This window comes from Phoenix dactylifera, chromosome 9 (assembly GCF_051530095.1).
Source record: "Phoenix dactylifera cultivar Ajwa chromosome 9, Ajwa_hap1_PhDact_Kaust_v1.1, whole genome shotgun sequence".
In the NCBI taxonomy this organism is placed as follows: Eukaryota; Viridiplantae; Streptophyta; class Magnoliopsida; order Arecales; family Arecaceae; genus Phoenix; species Phoenix dactylifera.
The window spans coordinates 33,220,440-33,236,784 of NC_143198.1; the positions used below are offsets into that span (position 1 = coordinate 33,220,440).

Below are 16,345 nucleotides of genomic sequence, written 5' to 3' on the forward strand. Positions count from 1 at the left end.
ATCGCTTGTACCCGGAAAACAAAAAGCGGGGTCGGATCGCGATGCCAAACTCTTGTTTTTTGAAATGAACACCCATGGAGTTTAAAAAGGAATGAAGCTAGTTGTCAAATTATACGGAAGAGCGGGCGTATCTCTATCAGAAAAGTAACGGCTATTCTATGCGCGCGCTTACCGTCCGTCGAGGCGCGTACCGGAGGGAGTGGGCTATTGATTGGTTTAAATCAACCTCGTCTTCCTTTCTTCGCTCCAAAACCTTCGTTTTGTCTTCTCCGTCTAAGCCTGGAGAATTTGTAAATTATGACTTTGTCACAAGAAAAAATTTTAGAGCTATTCATTTTTAAAGTTTTACGAGTAATTTTTATTAGAAAGATCGTAAATTTAGGTGTATATAGAATTTTTATGATCGGAGGTTTCGGTCTGATCGAATTTTCTTTTTGTTAATACCGCTTTCTTTTTTTCTTTTGGTGAAAATTGAGGAGTTTTCAGCGCAGTCGGTGAGGATAGATTCCGTGGATTGGTTTGCTTCTTCTTTGGATTTTTCCAAGAATTTCGATAGTAGGCAATGAGATTGGAGATCTTCCGACGTTGACCAATTTATTTTGGAAGAAGAGGAGCTCATAGGAGAGAAGCGAGAGGGAATAGGGTTAGGGTTGTTAGGATTTGGTTCCATTTTTCTATCCGTGGGGTTTTTGAGGTTTGGGGATCGGGATGGGAGTGGATTACTACAACATCTTGAAGGTGAACCGGCACGCGACCGATGAGGATCTGAAGAAAGCGTACCGGAAATTGGCGATGACGTGGCACCCCGACAAGAATCCGACCAACAAGAAGGAAGCTGAGGCTAAATTTAAACAGATCTCCGAAGCCTATGAGGCAAGTCATTTGATTCCTTCCTCCCTCCGTTTTGGTCTCAGTCTTTTTTAATCTGATTGTTTCATGAGTAATAAAAAATGGAGTGTGTAATGTCTAAATGTGGTTCTTTTTCCATGTTCTCATTTTTAATATCTCTTTTCTGATGTCTTTTCAAAGACTTTGCGATTTCTTCCAGATATTGATGGGAATTCTTTATATTCTGAGAAAAGGGGGGAAAATGGAAGGACGAATCAACAATCTGAGATGTTTTAGTGGGTTTTTTTCCTCAATTTATTTTCTCTTTGTTGGAACCCTGCAATGCATAAAAACAAAGTGAATTTTGCTGGTTTCAAGGCATTTGTTTTTGGTTCCAAAAGCTTCTGGTTTGCATCTTGGTAGCATTGGGTGAACAGTTCTTTTCTAGAAGTAATTCTCTGTTTGTTCATGTGAATATTTAAGATTAATTTTGGAAATTTTGGTTATTCGAGGTCAAAAAGAAACCAAATTGAATCACCTCTCTCCTTGGAAGAAATTAATTGTTTGCACTAATTCAGACAAGAAATTCCAGATGGTATTTTGGATGATCATGTGTTGCTCAATTCTTAATGGTTTTAGTGCAGGTCTTAAGTGATCCTCAAAAAAGGGCAATCTACGATCAGCATGGAGAAGAGGGCTTGAAGGGCATGCCCCCTCCTGGTTCTGCAGGTGGAGCTGCTAATGGTCCTGGTGACTTCCAGTTCAATCCCCGGAATGCAGAAGATATATTTGCTGAATTCTTTGGGAGTAGCCCATTCAGTTTTGGGTCCATGGGGCGTGCAAAGTCCATGAGGTTTCAATCAGAAGGCCCTGGCCTCTTTGGAGGTTTCGGTGGGCCAGAAAGTGTCTTCCGGTCATACTCTGACGGTGTCGGAGTTGGCGGGGGAGGTCAGGCTCGGAAAGCGCTGGCTGTGGAGAGCAAGTTGACGTGCAGTCTTGAAGAGCTTTACAGTGGGTCGACAAGGAAGATGAAGATATCACGGAATGTCATGGATGTGAATGGGTAAAATTCTTTCTTGTCCATCCGACATCCATTTGTGTCCTTATGATCTCGTCTTTCTCATCTGTTAATTGTGTTTTGTGTAAATGCTTGCATTTTGCCTTGTATCTGCAATTTGACTGCCTGAATAAAAGTATCTAACACGGTTCGATTGAATTATTCATTCTGCACTTTCATTTCACACTCTATTTTCGATTACATTTGTATCTGCTATCAAATATGTGATTCTCAGTGTGTCTGACTCTTTGCTGCACCTTAGTTAATACATGGTTAGTACATGCAAACATGAAGCATGCACAATAAATTGCAAACTTACCTCATGGAAGATCGGTGTTTGATTTTTCCTTTTTATTTGCTGGCAACTCATAGAACTGCCGGCCATGAATCAGCATTCCGAGCCTCTTGTCTTTTTAAACTAATTTGACCGCTTATTTAATCAAAAATTTTGTGGCTGAAACTTTCTGTGCTATTATTATTTCTAAGCTTGTAAGTAGACTAAAACCTGAAATTTGTAAGATGGTCCGAAGCTTGATTCACATTTCAAATAGCCTGGGGGGTTCCTCTTTGCTCAGTGCACCTGCATTAGAGCTGCCAGTCTCGTGCAGCCCGGCAGTTTGGATGTAGGATAAATACTTTTTCAGTGTGGAAAAGACAATATTTTTTTAGTTTAGAGCTCTTTGTAGCAGTTCATGGTTATGCAGAATAACAAGAAAACTACATTCTTCATTTATATCACTTGATCCCTTCATTGAAAACTGATAAGGTACCCTATGAAATTTTTTGAAAATTTTGGAAAGTGGTAGCTTTGCTTCAGTATGATCATCAGTTATCGATACCTTTGTTGTCAATTTGCAATCATAATTTGCATGTACTATGACTTTGACTGCTAATTAGCGGAGCAAAGTCGTCGTATTTTATTATATTTTCTCATATTGGTGGGATGACTTTAGAATCATGTTCTCTTTTCACTGGAATGTGCCTGTAAAATGAAAATTCTTATAGGTTGAGATTTTCCTTTCAGCATGTTCTTTATAATTGTAGAGCATATGCAGAATGATTGGTTGGGTCCAACTTGCAATTACCAATGGTTGATCATGTGCTGGAAATGCATCAGGCTTGCACCTTCATCTAGTGAATTACTTCCAAATGTTGTCGGAAAAATTAATAAAAATCGTCAATTTTGGTCTATTCAATCACTAGCTCTTACGCTTATTGGATTAATACAGCATCCTTCTGAAAAGATTTTAATTTCTTTTTTGCTTAAGCGTCTTGAAAAACTTGCAGACGAATGGTACCAGAATCAGAAATACTAACTATTGATGTGAAGCCTGGGTGGAAGAAGGGGACCAAGATCACATTCCCTTGCAAGGGAAACCAGCAGTTCAACCAACTTCCTGCAGATCTTGTTTTTGTCATCGATGAGAAGCCCCATGAGGTGTACAAGAGGGATGGCAATGACCTGGTGATTAACCAGAAGATTTCATTGGCAGAGGCACTTGCAGGGACCACCATAAACCTCACCACACTGGACAGCCGTTGCCTGTCAATCCCAGTAACTGATGTTGTGAGCCCAGGCTATGAGCTTGTGATAGCAAAAGAGGGGATGCCGATCGCTAAGGAGCCAGGAAGGAAGGGGAACTTGAAGATCAAGTTTGATGTGAAATTCCCATTGAGGCTGACAGCTGAGCAACGGGCAAGCATCCAACGCGTTTTGGGAGATTAACTTGACAACAGATGGAAATCTGTATCTCTCTCATCTCATCTATGACAAGTTGTTTTTCTGAATACTTTCGATATTGTATTTGTTTCTTCTCTGTTTGATCTGATCATTCATCTGTATTGTTTCCAAGTGTAAAGTGGTGGTGATTAACCATCTAATCTATTTACTGAAAATATCGGCATTCTGGATTCTAATTTGTTGAATGAAGGTAACTCTATAGTGAAATATTCTGAACTTATGTGTGATATCCATGAGTATAATCCAGCCTCAAGACTAGGATGGAAAGTTGTAGAGCAGATGGTGCAAGCAACTCAACATTCTTGACATCTCTTGGTAGTTCATATAAAAGACATCACAGAAAGTTATCGTCTTCACTTTCTAGGTCAAGACTCCAATGCAACCCATTCACTTGCAAGTCCTAGATTTGGAGTGCTTTTTCAGGCAAACCTCATGTCCAACCAAGAGGGTAATTTTTGCAATATTTTCACTGGGGTTCGATTGTAGTTAGGGCCTTATTTTTTTAACCAATATCGATCCATGATTCTAAAGTCAGTTTAAACCTAAATGATCCAGGTTAAACCTAACTGAGTCCGTGGCTTATGATCAAATTTCAAACCCAACAAAAGTTGTATCTGGATTCTATCCAAATTCTTGCATGTCCCAAACTAGATGACCCGGGAATAGCAAATTAGCTCACAATTGCCCAAATCCTTGACCAGTCCTTCCTTTCCCTCAGCCTTGATCTAGCCTCCTTTCCTGCCTTTTCCTCAGCCCCACCCAAGCTAGTCGGTGACACACACACACACACGCACACTCTCTCTCTCTCTCTCTCATGCACACACAACAGAGAAGTAGTTGTGACCAAGGGACTTGTACGGTTAACCTAAAGGCACATACATATAATTTCTTCTCAACATATTCTATGGTAATCTTTGGTTGCTAGTTAAGTGGTGGTTACTGAATGGTTATCCACTAAAGTCAACGCAGGTTGACTCTAGGCAATATGGACCAGAAAGGTGCTTAACCTATCTAAACTTATTTCATCCCCCAGGATAAGTGATTAAGACCCTTCGAAAAAAAAATGATAAGTGATTAAGGAATGGTTACTTGGAGTTGAAAATTATCATATAGTTCTTTTAATTTAAGGATGTTTAAGTAATTTAATGTTCCACTAAGGAGTTTCATATTATTTTTCCTCCAGTTATTTTATATGTAATGAAATCGGCAAAAATAGTGAATTATTTGAAGCTTGTAGCTCGGGACCTCCATGTAATTTACTTTCTGAGGACGTCTTTTATAAATCCTATGTAAAATGGCGCTTGCAATTGCGTAATTTTCATGCAATTGTTCTCATTTACTTTCTGTAGAAAGATGTGACCATCTGAAATTAGTAATGGTCCAAGAACAGCCACCTCGGTCTTCAACAAATAACCATCTGGCTTGAGCAATTGATGTTGGGGTGGCTTCATTCCAGTATATGGTGCTTCTGCAAATTAGGACGGGATTGGTTCGCTGCAATTCATCAAGTTCATTGAGTCGGTGCAGATGTCTGTTTCAGAAACAAATAAAAGTGTTTCTCCACAACCTCTTTTCCAGAGTACAGCAAATTGCTTGGTTCGAGTGTTTTGTGATCGGACGAGTGCTATTAAAATTTTTAACAAAATTGGAGTTTTTGCCACCAAACTGTTGACTTCGTTAGATTAATTAATAAATCATCTTTGTGATTTCATCTCAAGTAGGCTATCTCGGTAGAGTCCTTAAAATGAAGGTTAATAAAGCAACATGGAGCGAGAGAATCATCCCCAGTACATGGAAAGCTGTCCTGACCACGGTCAAGATCAGGCAAGATTTATACCAAATCAATTGAAACGTAATGCCAGCCAGATCTCTACCATGTTGGCCCAAGGCCATCCTCCAGTGTAGCTGTGCCCATGGCAGGCCAATACATTAATTCCGCACGGTCAATGCTTTGGTTTTTCCTGATCAAACAAGAAGCTCTTGCTAGAAAATTATTGCTCCTAGGGCAAGGCAAACACATCGCCAACATGTTCGAAAATAATTAAATTTTACACCACACTGAGCATGGTAAGTTTGCTCAGAATCAGATCGGCTAACAACCCTTCTAACTTCAAGAAAATGCAATAAAAATCATTTCCTGCGCCTGATCAATTTTTTAATAAAATAAAACTTTCAAAATCTCAGCAGATTTATGGCTCGTGTATAGGTGTTTGAGAATTAACAGACTGAAATGATGGCAAGAGAGTGACATCCAGAATTTTGCAATAACCGCATCTGCTGGCACAACATGCACGGTGTTAGCCATCTTTAATTTTGTTTTAATAACAATTCTTCTCCTGTTATCATGCCCAGAATAAATTTCATATTCCTTAATGGTAAAAGGCTCGCAAAAGTTGCCAACCAAACAATGGTAAAGCTACAAACCCATATTGTATGCCATCCCAAAAATCACTTGAACTCATGCAACAGCCAGCAGAAAGAACATCAATGCAATATTGATACCTTGCAAGAGATTTGACCTATAGCTCGGTGCTCAAGAGACCTTTTGTTGTCCAAGGTCAAAATTGAGCAACAACCCATCTGAATCCTGGGCAGCACTTCAAGGTGATTTATATACAGGTCATTAGGGTGCGGAGAAAACTAGAATAACAGAGTGCAAGTCATTAAATGGAAACAGAAAAGTAGTAGGTTAATGGAGTCCTGCTTGAGCTACGAGGTCTGCATAATCCTCGGAGACAAATGACTTCACCTTAAGTGCTGGGTTACCCGGAGATGCATACTTCACCCCAATAACCGTTGCCAAGCCTGCAATACAACAAAAGTTTGAATCTACAAAAGTTTTCCATATTAAATCTGCAGCATACTCAAAAGAATCGGTACTATTTGTGGAGGTTCACAAGAAATTAATTTTCCCCCAAAAATGACCAAGGCCGTAAAAGACTGATATGCCTGTTAAATTAACAAGGCTGGGATCATAAAATAAAAGAAGCATGTGGTACAAAAAAGAAAATAACTCCAGCATATGCTAATCATATATAAACACATCTTTGTGATATGTTGGGAGTAAATAATATTTGAACTCATGGAAAGCATTCAGTGAGACTTCTGAAAAATACAAAAGCTACAACAAACACAAGATGGCATTCACAAGAGAATGAAAGACATCAGAGGTAACAAAATAGATGAACAAGATCTAACTAAAATTCACATTATTTTTATAAAGAAAAAAAAAAACATATATTATATCAATTTACGGATATTTATTAATTGGTTAGCACATAAAACAGATGAAACTGCATTTGAAAGACTACAGATATTGTGATACTCACTATCATGTATGCGTCCATATAAAAATCTTTCCCCGCACCAATACTGCAGAGGCCTTGACCTAATTCTGGTGCTGCGCCTTATGCCAGATTTCCATGTCATCCCAGCATCTGACAATGCAGAAAAAACATATTGATTAAGCAATAGCTTCAAAGGTCCCATAAACAAAGTCATAGAACTAAACCATTATAATTTGAACTTCAACCACACGATCCTTAACAATACCTGCAAGGCTTTGTCTTCTTGAAGTTAATTTTTTCCTGTTTTGTTTGCGTCTTAGTGCTTTTTGTCTCTTTTCTTCGTTCTGAGGTGCTCCAGAAGCTTCCTGAAGACCCTGTCTCTGCAAGTCCAAAGAAAAAATATGGCATAATAATCAGTATGACAAACATACTATCCACCTGATGCTGTAACTTATATAACAGAATGGCATTATGAATTCATGTTCAAGCAAGATCACAAAGAGGTAGGTCCACGATATTTTTGGCTTTATAGGTGTAAAAATTTGCAAATAGACATGTATACAGAATAAATATTCATCTAAAAGACCATATTATAATAAGGTACTAGTTCCCATTAAAGCATGCATAAGCAAAATGTAAACCAACTGAACATTTTCAAGCAACCTGATCAACAAAACTACACCCTCTAGGTAGCGAGTTTCAGTTTTCAGAGTGCAGCATAAAATATAGGGAAATGACATGACACTACAGGTGAATGTCGTTGCTATAATGCAATTGGCTGAATGGAACTACGTGACAAAATGTTTGTTTATATAAATTTAAGGGAAAATTACAGTTTCACCTCATCAAGTTTGGGTGATTCCCACACATGCCCCCTCATCTTTAAAAATTTTCAAATGCATCCTTCAAGTTTCTAAAATGATCCAAAGTGGTGCTGCCATTCATTTCTGTTAACTGAGTGGTGGCACATGCCCATCACTAGATAGGATAAAGTTGTTGTAAGATGAAAATGCCCTTGGTATCGGTTGTTGGGGTAAAAACCTTAACCTTCTTCATGGAGCAAGGAAAGAGGTGGTTGGAGGCTTCATGAAGTCACAGTAGGAGGGGTCGAAGAGAGAGACTAGCTCCTACATGAAGGCGGACTAGTTGGTACCACTACCGATATCAAAGTCGACGATGTGGATGCAATCGGTGCCAGTGAGGCTCTCAAGTGGGATCAGCCAATGGAGACAAAGTGGTGGTGGTGGTGGTCGCTAGCAGCAATGGCGAAAGGGGAGAGAGTGTGGCAGGGTTTTTTGGGATCGAGGGAGAGGAATGGAGTTCATCACATGGGAAAAGTGCGTGGAGGAGGCCACCACCGACCTTGGGAAATAAAAGATCCAACACCAAGAAGCAAACCATGATGAACACACAAGGTATGAACATAGGTGTCCGCCTCGCATGAAATCCAGAACATGATGAGGTGCTTATCGGGATCATACTCGAGAAGCTTGCTTTCGTAGATGGTTCGAATCAGGAGCTCGAGCATGACAGTCGAGATGAGCGATGTCCGCTAGAACACGTCTTTGAGGATCTCCATCACCTGGGCGACGACAGTAGCATCAGAGACGGCGGAGTAGAGCCAAGCGACGCAGATGCGCCCCTTGCTAGCACTCTACTAGAACTTGATGAGGCGGGTGGCGCGGTCAATGCAGACGATAACGTTTCTAGTGACCTTGGGGTTGAGGGTGCCACCGTGGCCAGTCTTCTCAATGCTGGGCAAGATTCACCGTCTCGATATCGAACCCCGTACTGGTGTCACACTAACACAATATCGGTATGGTATGGTACGAAATTACCAGATGTCGGTACGCCACCCGCACCGAATATCGGTACCGAATTGGTATGATACAGTACGCCCCGTACCGCTCGGTTTGGGCCGATACAGCATACCTTGGCGCTGAAAATGTGCTTGATCCAGACGCCGATCTCATGGGAGGAGGGGTTAGAGGGCTTGTCAAAGTTGAGGACGCCATAGTGAAGGTATTCGACGAGGGGACGCTTAGGGAGAGTGGCCGATGGGGAGCAGGGTGTAGTAGCTAGTGCGGATGTTGAGACGGCCGTCGTTCTCGAGGATGGGCCACTTGAAGGTGTCAATGAAGGGGGTGAAGGACTTGGCCTTGATGAGGTAATCCTTCTGGAAAGTGTCGGCAACAATGGTGGAGTGTGTTTCTTGTCCTTCATTTTCTTCTTGTTGGACGTGGGGGAGAGGTCATCCCCGATGGTAGCGTCAACAAGGTGAGCAGGGTTCGAAGGGGAGAAGAAGAAAGTGAGAATGGACAATGCGAGAAGGGTTTTAAAAGGGGTTTTGGATGATCAACATGAGACAAGCATGCATCAAATGTCAAAACAACGGTTTATCATCTATGGTGCATTAAATGTGAAGCATTTTAATGCCATGGTGTTCCAATCCTTGGTCTTTATTTTGTTTCATTGTTAACTTCATTCCTCAGTATGCCATCTCCAAGGGACCGAAGGCCTCCACTGATTAGGGAAGGAGCCTTGGAGGGAGGGAGGCCATTGGTGCAGGGGATGTCTTGAATGAAGGCCGAGGAGGCGATGGGGAGGAGGAGGGAAAGAAAGCCTAGGAGGATAAGGGCTTGGGGGAGGGCATTTTTGCCTTTTTAAGGTGGCACGCTAATAGCATTGGATGGTTCATGTTCTACAGGACCACATTGGATCATTTTGGCAACTTAAAAATCCCATCTTAAAATTTTTAAAGAAGAGGGGTGTGTGTGGGAACCACCCAAACTTGAAGGGGTAAAACAGTAATTTTTCTAGAATTAAACATATGTCAACTAACTATTATAAATGGTGGACGATGACACATTGAGCAAGATTTAGTAAATTGTGTACACGTGCTACTTGGAGGAATCATAATTTGGCCAATTCTTGCACATATAAGAGGCCATATTTGGGAAATCTATTGCTGGAATTAACAACCTAAACGAAGTTGTTTGGACAAGAGGAAGTTAGTCTTGGAGGGAACTAATAACAACTCCTATCCAAGAAAAGTTATTTCTAGAAGTAACTTCATCTTTCGAAATAGAAATAGAAAGAAAACTTCATTTGGGGTTGTCTTAAATTCAACGACAATGATAATGATCTCTGCACCTGTTTCTACACCGAACGGGATCTCTTAACCTTTTATCCAAGGTATAGGTTTTTTCTCTAAAGTAAAGGTCCAATATGCTTTAGACGCATATCTTGATTTTTATCAATAATATGTATTAGATGTAACAAGGATATCTGAGTTCAGACCGAATGAGGGTTGATTTGTTTCCTTTCTTTTAATCTTGTTTGTGTCTTTGGCATACTTTTATTTTTCTTTTCATTATAAAACTCAACAAATATAAGTTTTTTGCATCAAAGGCAAAATAAAGAACCACTCTCTCTCATCAACCTCTCCATCAACCAAGTCAACCATTAGAGAATAAAATGGGCAAACAATATTCGTCTTCCAATTATTACTTTTTATATAGGTAAAGCTGCAACCAAGAATCAAAAATAAAGAACGGTTCCCAAATAATCACATACACAAACTTCATTGAAGAACATAGTACTACATTGTCATTGGAATAATTGGGTGAACAGATAAAAAGGGCAAGAATAGGAATTAGACCTCTAGCGCAAAATAAAGTAAATCAGAAGGAAAGAGAGAGCGGCCAACCTCATTATTTTCTTCTAGTAAGCCATGTGCACTTTCTGATTGCACATCCATTGGAAGGACTGTTGTCGGAAGACTTGAGTTATCTGTCCATGAAGGGTATAGATAGATTAAACTTTCAACAAAGATCAGGAATTTCATCATCATTGACTATGCACCGGAGTGGGTGCAGGGAGTGGTCTTTGAGTTAGAAAAGTTAAATAACTGGTGCATACTCTTGGCAGTAATTAAATATTTAAAATAACACAATCTTTGACAAGGAGACTGGTCTTATATGCTTTCTTCTATATCAGCTCGACAAGCTAAATTAGGGTTGCTCCTCCACCCTAACCTGCTATTCACAAAACATTAAAAGAACTCGCAATTCAACAGCAACCGCATGCATTAAGGTAATAGATAGGTCATGCCTCCTGCAGCTGGTAGAAAATTGATTTACCATAAGACCTAATAGATGTTAGAAAACTAGAGGATATCACACATTTTGTTTGAAAATGCAATATTCGAAACCATGCAAGTCTAAAAAAAATTACAAGCAGCATGATATAGATGTGATCTTTTAGTATAGTGCAATAAGTGCAAGGAGAGAATCTCAGCCAACTTCGCAGCATCAAAAACCATACCTTTAGAAGCCTCTGCACCTACTACGACTTCTTCTTGTGCTGGAATTGTTGCCTGCTAGTTATATCAGATAATTAGTATCGAGCAATTTGTTAAGAAACTTTACAGATAAGCAAATCAGGAAAAAAAAAAACTTGCCTCATCTTGCAAATTGTCATCAGGACCATGTAAGTTAGCATCAACATCAGAACCACCATGATTTTGAGGCATGTCACTACCATGTGGGCTGGTCAAGCCTTCTCTTTCAATGGGATCCATAGAACCACAGGTCCGATCTTCAACTTCAGTACCTGACTTATCAGAGACTAAAGCATCCAGCTGCATATTATTCTCCTGAAACATACAACATAACATCAAAACCGTTAAGTACCCAGTCCATAACATTCAACTCAGCATCAGAAGTACTTGCCTCCTCTTCCATATGGCCATAAATTCCAGCAGATGCATCTTTGCCATTATCAAGTTTATTGTGGTTTTGCTCTGTGGCATTTTTAAGCAAGCATGAGGAATATTCTGTAAGCTCTTCTTCTACTGTGATCTTACTGGCAACAGTTCTATCTGCTTCAGAAACTGTTGTGTGCAATTTATCCACCAAACTCAATCTTTTGTCATTTACCATCACTGATGCAGAAGCATCACCAACAATTGAACCATTCCTATCATGATGGCTGATATGAGCAGCAGGCGAAAGAGAGGATTCATCTCGACCTTTACTTCGAGAAGATTCTCTGGAAGTTGGTGAACCATCAATAGGAAGCACTGAGTATGGATCTTTCAGTGAAATTCGCCTCTTCAAGGCCGAAATTGCAGCAAGTTGGTTTCTTGCTAGAGTTGGTGAATTTTGTGAAAGTTGGCAGCCCTCTAATTCCTTTCTCATCACACTACTATCAAGTGCTTTAATATCATTCTTCTGAACACCATGCAACTCAGGGAGGTGCACTTTGCCTACATCAATTGACTTGATTTGCAAGCTCTCTCGCAACAGAGTTGCCCCTTCATCTTCATCCAAATCTTTAAATGAAGACAATAATTTATCTAAAAGATCATTGACCTTTTTCTCCTTATCTGTTACAGAACCTGGTAAAACAAATAACCATCCACTTAGGAAAACCAGCCCTGGTAGTAACCAATGAATTGTAGCAACATACCTTGTCTTTCTGTAGCATCAAGGAGTTGACTATTTGTTTGCCTGAATTGTGAAGTGTCAAGTTGGTCAACTGTTCTGGGATGCAAAGTATCACTCGACTCCACGACTGTCGGAGTGTTGGATGGGCTATAAGTTCTTTTATCAGAAATTTCTTCTTGTGATTCCTTGAAGACTACAGCAGTATCAACTTTAGCAGGAAAATGATGTCTATAGCTTGCTGTCTTCCTGATAAAAAACAAAAATCACAGGTTGAATTAAAGATCTCATTAAGGACACTCCGTCTTAACGAAATTGTATGACTGTGACAAGCGTGGCAGATTTAGTCCTCATTGGACAAGTTTCATGAAATTAAACCCACCTGCTGTTGATCAAGAAGTAAAAGTTTAAAATAAACTGCTGTTATATGTCATACCATATGGGACAATATATGTCAGGTATGGGACTCAATCCACATGATATAGATCCCCACCCAATATTCAAGCTCAGTAACTATTATGGATCTGCTGAGAATGACCAATCAACCCTGTATACTAGAATCCCAATTGGTGTGCAACTATGTAAAATAATACATTTCACAATAATTTATACTTAATTCAACTTCAAAATGCAATTTCCTCGGTAGAATAAATTTTGATGTTATGTGACAGTTTGAACTTGTTAATAGAGTGCATTGTGCTTTAGATAGGTCAATCAGGATCACCATATATGCGTATGTTTAGTTATTTTGACCATCTTGGTCTCTATCAAGCATATATCTGTAACTCAAAAATGTAACTTAAGAAGATAGAGAAGAAGAAAAGATGAGGAGTTACATTAAGTTTATATTGGTTACCTTTATATCTCACTGTTAGGATTGTAATTGTAAGCTAATAACTAGCATCCTACCACATGATATGCTAAATCTCAAGTGGACCAACACAAGCACAATTCTTAATGCTTTGAACTTTGTTCCTAACTTTCAAACTCGATTTCAGAGAAATATTCTTTTCTTCCTACTTATTACTAAGAATGAAAGGTGAGGAGAGTGTGGAGGAGGATGTTCCCATCCTCCTTTATCAAGATGACATGGCTTCATGCAAGTAGAGGAGAAATAAAGTACTCAAAACAACTATAGTCCAATGATGATGACAGGGCGAATGATGGCAATTCATGCATAAACAAACCAGTTACCAAGTAATATGAAACATACCCTAAAATTCCAGGACGGCGTTTACGAGCTGTGGCAGACTGGTGCTGCTGCAGTAGGTCAGTAGAGACCTCTCCCCTTAGTTTCTTCAACTCTTTGTCAGCATCTACATTCCAAACATAAAAGTGGACGATAAAATTTTCAATGTCACTGCAATCTACACTACAATTATCAAAAATACAAGAAGTGCAACTTCCTGAGAAGCAAAGGATTACTTTCAAGCTGCTCAAAGGCAAAGAAATACTCCTCTGGGTCTTCGATGTGATCTATGCCAGAATCAAAATCTACATTTGGTACAGAATGACTGTCAACAGAAAGAATTGCAGAGCTCTGTGAGCAATTATTATGGATTAAATAAAGAACAATCAGGTACATACAGAATAGTAATACTGTGACAAGCAATACAGACAAAAGGTATGCTGATATCGACATCACATTCATGCCATGGGACAGGCAGGTGGCCAATTCCTATTCAAGTAAGAATATCATTCAGATCAGACAACCCATTCAGCACCATGGTGCTGATATTAGACCTCTTCCAAGGACCCAGAAACTAAAATGAGCAAATCCATAACAAGCAGATCCTCAGCAGAGAGGATATCATATACATTGAATCTGGGCCAGTCTAAAAACAGTGATTAATATGGTAAATTGCTAAAATCTGCTGACATCTGCTTTACCTTGAGATGGGCTTTAATGAAAACTGAGCCCGTTTGCGACCCAATGCTGGTCTTCGTCCTTGGGGACGGTCCTTTCCCGTTGCAGCAATGGCTTTGTCTCCATCCTTGGAATGTTGAACTGGAAAGTTTGAACAGCTCTTCTTGATCTGTTGTGCCTGTTCCAGAAACTCCTTTGAGCCCTTTAGTGCCTGGACTCACAGGAAAGATAGTATTTTTTCATTAGTTCTTCCAATAAACAATAGGAAGCATATAAAATTGGCTCAAAAAGATTTTTTTTTAAAGATGCAATTGCTTTGCTAATTGTAGATCATTAGCCGCAGGTCACGAGAGCCTGATACCAGCTGAACCTCAGAGCCCGCAACAACTATTTTCAAGAAGACACGAGCCTTTGAGCTGTTGGAATCCGACAGTCATGACTAACCATGATCTAATTATCTACTTCAAAATTCGACAAAGCTGGACTGCATCACACCATGATGCAACTGATATAAAGAAATCCCTATTTCTATCGATTTATGTCCAAATGGAGAGCGCTTTAACCGATAAAGAATGCAGTTCCAACGCATGCACATATAACTGGGCGAAAAAGAATCTAACCGAGCCCTAGAACTTATCTCTAGTCCAAGGTTTTTAGCGCTACACAACAGAAAATAAAACCCTAATAACTCAACCCAGAAACCCTATATTTTGTGAATCAGATCAAAGATCCTGGTCATCTACAAGATTAGATTCCAGTGCAAATGAAGTCTGTGAGATTTGAATTTAGAGTAGGAGGTGGCAACCATGGATTTGAAGATATTTCGGATCGCCTCCTCTTCCTGCGCCGCCGACAGAGCGGGTGCGACATGGAGATGGACTTCGAGGGTTCGAGGGAGGAGAGAGAGAACGGAGCAGTCCGCGAAGGGATCTTCGAGGTCCGGGTGCTCCAGATCAGCGGCCATTCGTGGCGATTTCGGACAACAGAAACCCTAGCCCGGCGAGGGGACGGGGAATGCGCGCTCCTTTCAAAATGAGGAGCGGGAGTAGAGTTTCTTTATTAAAGAAAAAATAAATCTCTTTTGGTACGTGCGAGTCGTGTACATCGGAGTGAAGTGGAACCACCCCTGATCGCGTTCGTCCAACGCCGGGTTCTTTTTGCAAGACTAGGCATTGATTCTGCCATGTTATGCATGTAGAATTTATATATGGCATAATTCACTTATTTTAATATGTTTTGCTGCCTATGCGTTTTGCAGTGAGGTCCTTCGTCAAGAAGTATTTTCGCACCAATAGCCGTTACCTGCAAAAATTATTGCTTTCTTTGTAAATTTAATTGTTTTCAATTTTTCTTAACAAATTGTCTCCATATTGATATCATTTAAAGCACAGAATCAAGTAGACTTGTGCACATATTGTACGTTACATATATTTAGATTAACCAGTCCACAAATTTAGGCTATAGATATATTTAACAATTTGTTTATACTTAGGATGAATGGTTTTGTACATTTCACATTTTAGTTGTCTATTACATACAAATGATTCGCCGTACATAGACATATTGGTGCATAATAAATACGATGCAAATATCTTTTCTAAGAGAAATATGATAAGCATATTAAGATGGACCTATGCATGCATTCATAAAATAATGCAATCAATATATGCATCATGAGTATGCCAATGTTCTCTCTTAGTAGTTCCACTTCTTTATCTAGTAACTAAAAATTTTATATTCAATTCTCAGGTGGCATATTTTGTATATGTTTCTTGATCAAAAATCATTGTGTCATGGCATTCTCAAGACGTGATATTTGGACATTCATGCTTCTTTGCATAGGACACCGGATAAAGATTTCTTTCTCATGCGCCTATTAATGGATATTTGGGCTAGTCAATTAATGAAAAAAAGGAAAAAATAATTTTAAAATGCTGTGCAGCTTGCCAAAACCAACAATATGTTTTATAAATTTGGTTAGCACAATATAAATCCTAGCACTGGTTCGAAAGATATTGATCTATGATTCGTGATCTTGATATTATTATAATCAATAAATTGTGATCGCGATTTGCAATTTACGACATCATGGATCATGCATGTAGAGTCACTCTCTCG

General features: G+C 39.5%; 2 protein-coding genes across 3 annotated transcripts; one reads left to right on the forward strand and one right to left on the reverse strand.

Annotated features, from left to right (window-relative positions):
- The first annotated feature begins 83 nt into the window (after positions 1-83).
- Positions 84-3,833, forward strand: LOC103720927 (uncharacterized). Its single transcript, XM_008810902.6, has 3 exons — positions 84-873; positions 1,473-1,891; positions 3,173-3,833. The coding sequence occupies exons 1-3, from the start codon at positions 709-711 to the stop codon at positions 3,609-3,611; spliced, it is 1,023 nt and encodes a 340-aa protein (XP_008809124.1). The 5' UTR covers positions 84-708; the 3' UTR covers positions 3,612-3,833.
- A 2,261-nt stretch (positions 3,834-6,094) lies between these two features.
- On the reverse strand, positions 6,095-15,388 carry CENP-C (centromere protein C). Of its 2 annotated transcripts, XM_008810911.5 has the most exons (12): positions 15,033-15,388; positions 14,251-14,438; positions 13,786-13,874; positions 13,574-13,676; positions 12,386-12,609; positions 11,647-12,314; positions 11,376-11,570; positions 11,240-11,291; positions 10,623-10,705; positions 7,179-7,293; positions 6,956-7,063; positions 6,095-6,431 (listed from the first exon to the last, which is right to left on the reverse strand). In XM_008810911.5, the coding sequence occupies exons 1-12, from the start codon at positions 15,189-15,191 to the stop codon at positions 6,316-6,318; spliced, it is 2,100 nt and encodes a 699-aa protein (XP_008809133.4). In that variant the 5' UTR covers positions 15,192-15,388; the 3' UTR covers positions 6,095-6,315. The 2 variants fall into 2 exon arrangements, with proteins under 2 accessions (XP_008809133.4, XP_088561268.2); XM_088705142.2 differs by lacking the exons at positions 14,251-14,438; positions 15,033-15,388 and adding an exon at positions 13,948-14,132 and having other exon boundaries at positions 13,786-13,854.
- Positions 15,389-16,345: the final 957 nt, after the last annotated feature.

Excerpts from the sequence above, each read along its gene's own strand:
- LOC103720927 (XM_008810902.6), top strand. The coding sequence starts at position 709 with ATGGGAGTGGATTACTACAACATCTTGAAGGTGAACCGGCACGCGACC. Across the intron at positions 874-1,472 it reads AGATCTCCGAAGCCTATGAG|GTCTTAAGTGATCCTCAAAA; the intron begins GCAAGTCATTTG and ends GTTTTAGTGCAG. Across the intron at positions 1,892-3,172 it reads AATGTCATGGATGTGAATGG|ACGAATGGTACCAGAATCAG; the intron begins GTAAAATTCTTT and ends AAAAACTTGCAG.
- CENP-C (XM_008810911.5), bottom strand. The coding sequence starts at position 15,191 with ATGGCCGCTGATCTGGAGCACCCGGACCTCGAAGATCCCTTCGCGGAC. Across the intron at positions 13,875-14,250 it reads TCATTAAAGCCCATCTCAAG|TCATTCTGTACCAAATGTAG; the intron begins GTAAAGCAGATG and ends TTCTGTTGACAG. Across the intron at positions 12,315-12,385 it reads TGATGCTACAGAAAGACAAG|GTTCTGTAACAGATAAGGAG; the intron begins GTATGTTGCTAC and ends TTGTTTTACCAG.